The following is an 11,257-nucleotide window of genomic DNA, read 5'->3' as shown; positions in this document are numbered from 1 at the left end:
ATATTAAAAAATAAAAAAATATATATATATATATAAAAGAAAAAATTCTCACTTCCATTTCAAGTGAATATTAATAAAAATAAATATCTAGAACGATGATGGAAAGGTTTTCATCTCGATCTATAGACATCTCTAATTATAATAAATAAAAATGCAGATTTGGAAGGGTAAAATCTTAGAGATGTTAATTTATTTTCTTTTATTTGAAGGAAAAAAAGAAAAAAAAATGAAAATTCACTGTCCCAGCTGTGAAAATGTGGGCGGTGAAATGGTACAGGTGAGCAGAGAGAAGAGATGAATATGGGTTAATTAGTGTTAGGAAATGTACAGGTTGTGCCACGTAGTCAGATCCTATGGATATGATTTGTACAGTTTGTGAGCGGAGCCGGGTGGTGGGTTTGGTAATAAAATTAATTTCCTCATCGGAGTATTCTGCGAGCCGTTGCTCTGAATGGACAGCTGGAACTAACAAATCCATCAACCAAGTGAAGGTACGTGTTCAAATCATGACACGTGGCGGCGTTAATCCCCGTAAGGTGTGGCGAGTCTCGGCTACTCAGCCGCAGCTCTCGTCCTACATCAGAGTACGCCCACTGCGTATCCTCCACGCATTTCTGAATCCACCGTGGCACTCCGGCACCCTTCAATTTCGATGCCACCGCATTCCCTCCCTCCTCCTCCTCCTCCTTCACAACAAACCCAGGCATTTTAGTGATGACATCATCCGAATTCACAATGCGCAACACCTTCGTCCCTTGCTTCTCCACTCGCTTCCTAAAGGTAGTATTCCCCACGCGCGGTCCACCAAACGACATCACGGTGACCATAGGCGCTCGTTTGAAGTACTCTTTTATATCATAAGCGGCCAGCGTTGCAAGTGCGGCACCCAAGCTATGTCCTGTAATGGTTAAGCTAAGAGGTTGGTCTCCATATGATTGTAGCAGCCGGGATATTTCGTCACGTACCATTTGGCGCAAGCTTGGACACGAATCCGTCTCGGAAGTGTAAAGACTAAGGAACCCACTTTCAACTGCCATGTGGGGTCCACACCCAGTACTGGGAAGTTTAGTGAGTGTGGCTCTGACATTCTCAAGCCACTCCAAGCAAGTAGCAGTGCCTCTAAAAGCAATGACAACATCCCGCCGTCCAAGCCGGGAGATTTCCTGCTTGTCCTGACAAACAGCCACATACCCAATCCAGCTAGAGTTAGTAGCTACAGAGGGAGCCTTATGGACCCACCCGGGGAGGCGAATTCCAGAGGTAGCCCTCAAATGTTTAGACACACGGTAGCCAGTGGCAGGAAGGCCAGAGCGGTCAAGCAATGAGGCCTTGGGGTATAGACAAGTAGCATAGGAAGGGGAAGAAGGGTCGAAATCGAATGACTTGTAAGCCGCATCCACAAACTGCCCATAACGAAGAATCTCATTACGGAGATTCTCATCAAGAGGGTCAAGCAATCCCTCCCAATTATGAAGCCCTTGATACTCCCTCCACCGCTTGCCTAGCTTCAACTTAACACAAGGCGAGGACACCGCAGCTGAAATGGCAGTGCACATAGGTTTCCTCATATGGGTGTTGTTATGGAAATGATGAGGAATCGAAAGCGTGGGATTTTGAGGCGCCCTGATACCACAAAGCCCCATGTTCTTTAAACAACGTTTGAAGCTAAAGAAGGTGAGAGAAATGGTAGGGGTATATATAGGGAAGTGTAAAAGAATGATGCGTGGAAAGCAATACCCTCTGACCCCCCTACTTTGTTACACTTTGGTGGCTGGAGTTAACCGCATAAACTGCAGCAGTGACAACCTCGCGGTTTACGTATAGTATGGGTACAAAAACAGGACTGGGTGTAGTCCACATCTACTCAACCCCGACCCCGAGTGTTTGACTCTAATAATATGAATTCCCCACCCTAAATCTAATTTTCATTAACGTTCATACAAACTACAAACTAAATCGTAAAAACAAGAGGATAGGAATCGAATTTTAGATAGATAGATAGATATTCTCCACCTCTAAAAAGATCAGCAATAGATATCTACATAAAAGCTAAGAAGGCAAATATGGGTAGCACACAAATCATGAGCAACGAAATACGTAAAGCGAATGACTACTTATTTCAATTCAATTTTTGTTTGTTCATAGTTCAATGAAGCTTCAATGATTGGCAACGGATTTAGTATTGAGCTTCGTTTCCTGTTTCCTCCCTTTTAATTTGCTCCACCAATTCATGTTAATACGCATTATTTTGCTTGAATATTTAGGAAGTTTTAGATATGAGACACTAAAAGACGTCTACAAACATCCCCACTTTGATACCCATTGTAATTAATTAAACCATCGTAAACAAAATCAGTGATACGAGTAACAGGGATTGGTTATATACGAGGATGTTGGAGAGGGAGATAGGATTAGGCAATGGGGGTTATGTTTTTCACATGTTCTTCTTCAACTTGGTTTATCCAATTCTAAAATGCTTTAGTTCTTCATTACTGTTGTTATTAGTGTTTATGTTATATTGGTTGTGACAGAGCACACAAACTAAAACTAAAAGCCCAATGGGTAAATGGGGAAAGTTTTGATGTTCTAAATAAACAACGCATGGAGTGTTAAAAAAAGTTGCATTTCAAATATTAATAGCAACAAATGCATGAAATAGATGAAATTTCCCTTTTTGCAAAATTTTACAAAAGATTCTTCATTGCCTCTCATGTCGTGCGCTTCGAAAATAAGTAATTTCCATGGCTCCTAACACTCCACGCCCTTCTCTCTCCTCTTAATCGAACACTCTCTACACAATCATTTTGGAATTATCTCCAACATTACACTCTTTTCTCCTCGTGCACTTCACGTGGTTTGGCGTGTGTCATTCACTCCCGAACCCTAAACTACCTATTTTTAACATGTGCCTATGCATCGTTTTTAATCTGCTTTCAACTGTTTCGTTACGACCGTTTTATGAAGTATCCTAATGCACGTGAATGTATAATATGTATTAGGTATCCATCGGTTATAATCATGACATGTGTGTATGATGCAATGTCATGAATTTATATGCTCATAACACAATCACTAAAATAGTACACTGGAAAACAAATTATGTGAGTCTTAGATAAAATAAAGAAAAATAAAGTATTACCCTGATCTAACCCAAGAGCTACAAAGAACATGAATGCCACTACCCTAGTTTCAGGTCGCGGTCAGGTTGCTATCACCGCGACATTGTTATCCATGTAGAGGTGTCTTGCTTTACCTAAAAAGTCAACACGTGGCTTGAGTATTTTAAGACATACTTAGTAGTTGGCCCCACCACTAGAGTCAGGAAATGCAATCATATGTAGTTGTGTTTGGACCTATCATTAAACATCATTCAACGACCTTGGTCTAAGCTTCGATTTCGGGTAGAACCGGATGTATAGTAATTTTCTACACATACCCACATACGAACCCTCTGGTGAGCTCGTACATACACATATATGAGAGAAATAGAAACCATATTGGGTTGAGGTTGTTGGGAGGAAACATGGGGAGGGTTAGAGGTTTTGTAGGAACAGTTGGAGACATTTAACCCTACCTATATAGTGTACCTATTGTACTATTAGATACAGATACGCCGTACATATACCAGGGGCTATTTGACAAGCCTTCAACCAATTTGAAAATGCATCCATTAAATGACCCATCGCTGGGCTACTCTTGTACTTTTCTTTTTAATTAATTCAATTTAGCTCAAGTTTCCATATTCTTTTTAATTTGTTCCTTTCCCAGTTTTCCTTAATTAATTAATTCAATAGTACAATACTGACTGATTCGGATGTGATACAGAAGAACAGGATGATCCATATTTATGTTCAAGCACAAACCGAATCAAGAAAGCAATACCCTGATGGAATAATCACATGATTCTTTATACAACAAGGAGAGCGAGCTGGGTTCCTTTGATTTCCAGTCAAACACCATCCATTTAATTGAACTGTTCCCAGTTTTAAGAAATAATATCTGAATATGCCACAACACACATCCCCAACAAAATTCAATATAAAAGATCAATGTCGACACAGATCATCATATCATCATACACCAAGTCCAGAAGATGGCACTAAAAAATAACACATTATAAATCTCCAAAATTCTGCGCATTTTTAAGAAATCAAACACAAACCATTCAACACCACCCGGCTTCTGTTATGCAGAAAAGAATTCTCAAAAGCCAAAAAGCCAGAAAAAAAAAAAAAAAAAAAAAAAGGATTTCACCGTTGGGAGAAGTACATGTTCTTCATATTGCACAGTAGGAGTTTTGGCACTTCTTTAAATTGGTTTGATCTTGAAGTGGAGTGAAATAAGAGAAAATACAAAGCATTTCAGATCCTACAGCCACAGAAACACAAGTATGATTAAGCTGGACAATGTTGAGTATAAAGGATTCAATATAGTATTCAAGAGTCTAGAGACAAAGACGGCCAAAGGGGCAGATAAAAAGCTTCCATGTAAAAGTAATCTACATCGAAATTAAGCCTTACCTGAACAAGATAATAGAATATCCGCAAACCTTCAGGATCCTTGCTGCTCTGCACATCAACAAGAGATCCAATCTTAGACGTGGTGAAGGAGATGTGTTCATTTCCCATCACAATCTCAAGCTCCTGTCGTCCAACTCGATCTGGTTCTGGCCAATTATTATCGTCTTCCTTCATAATCTGAACGCAGGCAATATAGAGAGGTGATTAAGTTCAAAACACGATAAAAATGAAGCATTTAGAGGCAAGTGATAAGCAGACTATATCTCAAAACATTCTTCATCAAATACATCAACAAGAAAGGAAATACGAGAGTAACAAAGAAATCACATCTCAAACGTATCGGGAATGTGCCATTTTATTCAGAAAGTGAGGAATAAAATAATTGAAGTTCAAAATCCAAATGGTAAAATAATCTCATCCTCTTCAGTATGGCACCAAACAGGGGGATAATAGATCAGATCTATGAGGACACCAGAAATTTTTTAAACAAATGTAATGAGGTAAAATTCTTTTGAGATGATCTCGAGGCTCTTGCTAACTACAGTGCAAGATGTAGTGCATTGGTCGTGACTTCATTATTACTAGATGGAGAACAAGAGATTTTCAAATGGAAAAATTACCTACAAAATAGGCTTAGAGGCTTAGATTCAATAGGTTTATCGATGACCTTTCTTTGATTGATCAACCTTCGTCAAGTGGAGATTTCACTTGGTCAAACAACATAGATCAATTGATTATTCATTAACCCCAAATAGAATATTGGAATAACGAATTTCATCTTTCAAGATTTAAATGATTGCCTCACATCACTGTGGATTGTTTCCAATCTGTTGAAAACAAGAAATTTGAAATGGGAACCTATGCCTTTTAATTTTGAAAAATATAGGCTACAAATCAATGATCGTCACAATCAACTATTTTTAGTAATCTCTCCTATTTAAAATCTTATTTAATTAACTGTCCCAATGCTCGATGATAATGAGCAAAGGCTATCTCTCTCAGCTTTGGAGCACTTTTGTTCTTTTTTTTTTTTTTTTTTTTTTTTTTGAGTGCCATGGCTTTTTTGAGGAAGGAAGCAAAACTGCACTTAATAGTTTTGGCCTTGAAAATTTTCCAGCCAGGATGGCTACTGAAGTGGAATCTTGAAGACATCTTGAAGCAACATCAAAGAGAATGTTCTAATGGCATTCCAGGACCTTTCTGATCTTTTGTAATGGAAAGTTGGGAGGTTTTAAATTAAAGTTTCAAGACATCTCAAGTAAGGTGACCCCTTTTCCTTCCTCTTTGCGTAAGAGGTGGATACTTTAAATAGTTCACTTGACAAAGACTCCCAAGATAATAGCCTCTAAAGATTTTTTGTTGGTAATGACATTGTTCACATCATTTATCTTTGACTTGTGAATGACATGCTCCGTTTTCAAGCAACAATGCTACCATGCTCAACAATCTCATTAAGTTTAACTTTCTGTTCGGCACTAAGGTTAACTTAGAAAAATTAATCATTATCCATCTTAAAATCAATAAGAAACTCGTGCAAAATCAACCCAAACATGGAGATGCAGCAACAAAAGATTGACCTGGAAATATCAACTTAGGAAACCAGTGAAAGAAAGTAGCTGCCATTCTAATTAAAGAAGCTTCATACTGTATAATTGTGGTAGACTTGCCTTGCAAATGTTGTGTTGTCTGCTGTCCAATATACTACACTATCTAATTTTTTAAATTTTTCCAAAGGTGTTCAAAAGAAAGGAAATCTTGATTTGAAATTTCTGATGAAAAGGAACTCAACATGATGGTGGCAGCAACCTTTTAAATTGGGATTATCTCTTTGCCTTAAATGAAAATTGGGTGAAAAGAGTAACAAGAAAAAGGTGAGGATTCAGTGAATAGTATTTGAAGCAATACAAAGAATAATTTGCCCTAGTTGATATGTACCATGGAGGAAAATCATAATTAGGAAATGCACCAAGTACCCCAGTGGTTGGATGGTGCGACCTGTAAGTGCTTCAAGCTCTAGAAGCCCTTGGCCCGCAATTTCTAAACGTTCATTATAGGTGCAAAAAATGGATAATTTTTTTGATGATAAAGACAATAGAATCATTTTTCGGGAGGTTCCTTAGCTCCATGATATTTCCCTAGAAGTTGGAGTGAAGTTGCTGATTGCAATGGCTTCTTTATTAATCTATGTTGATCTGAGAAATGCTGACCTTAGAATCCTAGGTTTAGAAGAAAACCAAATGACTTGAGAGTATTCTAAACCAATGACTTTGAGACTATTGAGTGGGTATCACTGTCGATTTATCTCCAAGAGGTTGCCTCACAAACCGTCCTGTAAGTGCTTCAAGCTCTAGAAGATCTTGTCCCTCAATAGATAAATGTTCTTTACAGGTTAAAAAATGGATAAATGTATTGATGGTAAAGACGATAGAATCTTTTTTTGGGAGGATACTTATCTCCTATTTCCCCAAGAGTTGGAGTGAAGTTGTTGATTGCAATGGGTTCTTTAGTAATCTACGATGATCAGAGGAATGCTGACCTTAGAATCCTAGGTTCAGAAGAAAACCAAACGACCATGAGACTATTCTAAACCACAATGACAATAAGACCATTCTAAACCCCAATGACTATGAGACTATTCTAAACCCCAATGACTTTGAGACTATTAAATGGTAACATTCTGTCTCCAAGAGGTTGCCGTCAACCAACATTCTGTCTCTAAAATGTCAGCTTCAGATAGCACTGGGCAGGCTATAGAGGTGGATTTCCCCCCTTGATGCTAAAGTAGTCAAAGCTATCTGGAAAGCAAAAGGTCCTAAAAGGGTAAGGTTTTCACTTCGGGTGCTTGCACAGAACCAGTAAGTATCTACACTACAACAACTTTGAAAAATAATAAAAAATGAAAAATAAAAGAAGAAGAAGAAGAAGAAGAAGGTTGCCAAACTACTTTTTACCCCCTAGCTTAGTTGATGCTCTCTTTGTCAAAACTCCACTTTACTTATTCACAGTTCCCTCGCAGACAAGTGTTGAGAATACTTCTTAATCAATTCAACATTCCAAAACAATAATACTGACAGAGGTCTTACTCATCTTCTTTGGGGTCATCACCATTCAAATGGCAAGCCGGAGTTATTTGGTCAAGTACTAATCAGACTATACTTCATGCAAGTTTTGTTTTCAATTAAAAATTATAGTAATAGCTTCGAAGAGCAGTTACAATATATAACATAGAATAGAACAGGTGAATTCCACCATCACGCGTGAATTTGTTCCTGTTCAGATACGGACTTCCTCCTTGAAAACTACCATTGAAGCCACTCCTAATGAACATCTAAAATATGTATTTTTAGCAGAATATCATTCCAAAAATGTTATGATCCAAAGCATGAAGGTGCCATATTTTAGAACAAATCAGGAATTCCTAAATAAAACATACAACTCGAATTTGATTTTCCATCATTCCGAATCAGATCAATGAAGTGGTACATCAAGGAACAAAAACCCTACACATCCACATTATATAAGAAAAATACAGATGCAGCTATCCAGGTTGAATATTTTCAAAAGTCCAGCAAACCATTTAAACGTTTTCTTGAAGGGATGATTTTTTTTATAACAAAAATCCCAGGGATAAGGAAATGTATTTCGAAGGTAAACGAGAAAACAGTAACAAAACCCAATTGAAGAATCGAAAAAATAAATAAATAAAAAGAAAAGAAAAGAAAAAAAAGACAGAAAACGGCGATGCAAGAGGAAACCCTAGAGAGATAGAAGGAAAGAACATGGACAGTAAGATCCTGACCTCGCTGTCGGAGATGATTCGACGGCACTCCCGGAGGACAGCAGGGGTGAGGTAGACTTCCTTGCGAATCATGGTGTCGTTCTTGTAGTTGGAATTGTTAGCATAGCGAAGCTTGCCATCGGGTCGGAATTCGAACTCCAAGAATTCGTGTCCAAATTTGCCTTTATGCCCCACATAATATCTCAAGTAAAACTCTCCATTCTCCAAATCCTCGCCCGACATTGCACTCGCCTTGCACCGTTCTTCCTTCCTCTCCCGCCGGCTCTGCGACTAAAAATTCTGGAGACGTGAAGAGCTCAACCTCACGATTTGAAGAAGTCGATCGGGATGAGCCCCTAAGTTGTCTTTGACTTCGGTCGGCCCATCAACCCATCTACGCATTACTGGGCTTTTTTCTTCCAAGAGTTTATATTTAGTAACTGGACCGCATGCCGACAATAAAAACTAGGAGTTTTATTTATTTATTTATTTTTATAATTAAAAAAAATTGGATTTTTTTTTTTTTTTTTTTTTTTTGTCAGATCAACCTAATCAATACCGTTAACTTGAAATAGGGTTAGTACTCAAACCAACCCTACTCTAACCTAGTTTTAAAATAATTAAACTTTTAACGTTTGTAACCAATGTTACTAATGGGTTATGACTTACAATATGATTTTTCTAATATAATTTTTAAAAATATAATCTGACAACCTAACCCAACCCAACTCAACTCAAATGGGTGGGTATAGGATTAGTGGGATGGGTTGGGTTATGAAAACTGTTCCGAATTTTTCAGGTCACCCATCCAACCAACTTAAAATTGTGAGTTTGTTCGAAACATTTTTTCAATTTAACCCAACTAAACGCGTAGACACCTCTCATAAAAATGTTTGCTTTTATGTTGGTATAAGATAATTGGTAAGTTTGAGTGAGATTTTAGCTGGTTTTAACAGAAAGAATGAAATATAATATAAAAGTTTAATTTATATGAGAATATGAAACACGGGAAGAAAAGAGATCATAACAGGAACACCTCTTTTACACCATATGTGGGGTGATTTGGTGTGTTCTTATGGAACTCTTGGGTGAATATAAGCAACATGAATCCAACCAAATAGATAACAAAAACTAACGGGGATCACAAATTATTTAATCAAATATAGAAAGAAAGCCAAGCACTGCATCTTCCCAAGCCGCTCACGCTCATAGAACAAACAGGGCGGCGAAGCAGGCAATGGAACCCCCAAAGATCAACTGGCTGAGACTAATAAAAGCAGAGGAGCCTGCGCTTGGAGATGGAGACGACGGGGGGGTGTTAGCCGGTGGGGTGTTGCCCAGTGGGGTGGTGCCGGGTGGGGTTGGGGTGGCGTTGGCAGCCACAACATTGATCTGAAGCTTCATGCCGCTGGAACAGTGACCCAGTGTCGGACAGAGGAAGTACCTTGGCCCTGTCGCAGACAGAGGAATCGACGTGCTTCCGCCAGTGTGAGATCTAATCACCGAGGTCGACGAACACGCCTTGTAGCTTGCCTCATTCACCTCCGCCACAGAGTGACTCCCACCATAATTGAACACTGCAATTTTTACACAAATTAAACAAAACCCAAATCGAATTACGCCACAAATTCCATTCTATTCATAATTCAAACAATTACCCAACGAGTCTCCAACTTTAAAAGCTTGCCCTGCAGCCCAGGTATCATAATCAAACCCCTGACTCCACCCAGAATCGCCACCAACAACGATATCAGCACCATAAACCGCACGCACAGCGACAAGAAAAACAAAAACAACCGCCACTTTCATCACCATTTTCACAGCCTACTTCGACGTTACAGAAACAGAGACAAACAGGGCTTTGAAACAACGACGACGCTGATATCGAGTGTTTATATAGAATGTGTTAGACGAACACGACTCTCCACAGTGGTATGATATTGTCCACTTTGAGCATAAGCTCTCATGGCTTTGCTTTGGTTTCCCCAAAAGGCCTCATACCAATGGAGTTAGTATTCCTCACTTATAAACCCATGATCATTCCCTAAATTAGTCGATGTGGGACTTCCATCATCCAACAGAATAAAGCTTAAAATTTTTCAAAATTCTTTTTCCTCTGCTTCTGGGTAAAGTCAATAAAGTCTGTAATTAAAAAAGAAAGAATAACAGAAAGTGTCATGATTTGACATGGACTGTTCTTGGTTGTATTTTCCTTACTATTCCACCTAATGCATTTGCCATTTGAGCAGGACATAATGTCCCTGGCGGCGACCATATGGATATTATATCCAATAATAACTCAGTGGCTGCTAACTTTTGTTAAATTAAGAGGGCCAATATTGATTTATTTAGGAGATAAGAATAAGTAGACGTCTAGAATGATCTACGATGCTTCATATTCTAATGCCTCCCACCTAACACATGATAATGGAAGGGTTAGTTAGCTTAGAGAATGCTATTATTGACCCATGTGGGATTGGTTTGGTTTGGTTTGGTTTATGCTTTGGGTCAATAAATTATATTATATGTATGGGAGATTAGGTAGAGATAGAGAAGTTCAATTTGAAGTGTAGGAATGGATGGATGTAGTTGGTGTCGAACTTATCGATTATATTTAAACTCATACATGATATTTATATGTTTTATGAATGAATATTTATACTTGGAAATGTTATTAAATCGTTAATATTAATGTTAGATATTTTAGTTTATGATATAGCAACACGCGTTGTTGAATAATTTAATATGATATAGGTTGTCCTTTAATGTTTAAGTAACTAAATTGAACATGAAAATTTATGTGAAATATAGTGAAAGTAATGTAAATGGGATGAAACATAGATGAAATTAATGTGTTGAAACGAGTGTGCACATATAAACTTTTTGTCATATGACATGTTAGCTCAAGTATAAATGTAATAGTTCAAATCCAGTACATTATGTATCACGATTTTAAAAC

At 38.1% G+C, this 11,257-nt stretch overlaps 3 protein-coding genes across 3 annotated transcripts; all 3 read right to left on the bottom strand.

Moving 5' to 3' along the window:
- Positions 1-247: 247 nt before the first annotated feature.
- DAD1 (alpha/beta-Hydrolases superfamily protein) lies at positions 248-1,687 on the bottom strand. Its single transcript, XM_023683669.2, has one exon. The coding sequence runs from the start codon at positions 1,641-1,643 to the stop codon at positions 420-422; it is 1,224 nt and encodes a 407-aa protein (XP_023539437.2). The 5' UTR covers positions 1,644-1,687; the 3' UTR covers positions 248-419.
- A 2,328-nt stretch (positions 1,688-4,015) lies between these two features.
- Positions 4,016-8,672, bottom strand: LOC111801140 (protein mago nashi homolog). The gene is made up of 3 exons (XM_023685127.2): positions 8,320-8,672; positions 4,521-4,697; positions 4,016-4,368 (listed from the first exon to the last, which is right to left on the bottom strand). The coding sequence occupies exons 1-3, from the start codon at positions 8,539-8,541 to the stop codon at positions 4,309-4,311; spliced, it is 459 nt and encodes a 152-aa protein (XP_023540895.1). The 5' UTR covers positions 8,542-8,672; the 3' UTR covers positions 4,016-4,308.
- A 588-nt stretch (positions 8,673-9,260) lies between these two features.
- On the bottom strand, positions 9,261-10,196 carry LOC111800899 (mavicyanin). Its single transcript, XM_023684804.2, has 2 exons — positions 9,957-10,196; positions 9,261-9,875 (listed from the first exon to the last, which is right to left on the bottom strand). The coding sequence occupies exons 1-2, from the start codon at positions 10,111-10,113 to the stop codon at positions 9,505-9,507; spliced, it is 528 nt and encodes a 175-aa protein (XP_023540572.2). The 5' UTR covers positions 10,114-10,196; the 3' UTR covers positions 9,261-9,504.
- Between the last annotated feature and the right edge of the window lie 1,061 nt (positions 10,197-11,257).

Source organism: Cucurbita pepo, chromosome 8 (assembly GCF_057944985.1).
Source record: "Cucurbita pepo subsp. pepo isolate OVF chromosome 8, ASM5794498v1, whole genome shotgun sequence".
Lineage (NCBI taxonomy): Eukaryota > Viridiplantae > Streptophyta > Magnoliopsida > Cucurbitales > Cucurbitaceae > Cucurbita > Cucurbita pepo.
Note: the sequence above shows the minus strand (reverse complement) of the source record. Positions and strands in the feature narration are given on the sequence as shown.

What these genes read in the sequence shown, in the direction of transcription:
- DAD1 (XM_023683669.2), bottom strand. Translation starts at nt 1,643, where the DNA reads ATGGGGCTTTGTGGTATCAGGGCGCCTCAAAATCCCACGCTTTCGATT.
- LOC111801140 (XM_023685127.2), bottom strand. Translation starts at nt 8,541, where the DNA reads ATGTCGGGCGAGGATTTGGAGAATGGAGAGTTTTACTTGAGATATTAT. An exon ending in GAATCATCTCCGACAGCGAG is followed by an intron (nt 4,698 to 8,319) that starts GTCAGGATCTTA and finishes GCCTGCGTTCAG; the next exon opens with ATTATGAAGGAAGACGATAA. An exon ending in TATTCTATTATCTTGTTCAG is followed by an intron (nt 4,369 to 4,520) that starts GTAAGGCTTAAT and finishes CTGTGGCTGTAG; the next exon opens with GATCTGAAATGCTTTGTATT.
- LOC111800899 (XM_023684804.2), bottom strand. Translation starts at nt 10,113, where the DNA reads ATGGTGATGAAAGTGGCGGTTGTTTTTGTTTTTCTTGTCGCTGTGCGT. An exon ending in TAAAGTTGGAGACTCGTTGG is followed by an intron (nt 9,876 to 9,956) that starts GTAATTGTTTGA and finishes TAAAAATTGCAG; the next exon opens with TGTTCAATTATGGTGGGAGT.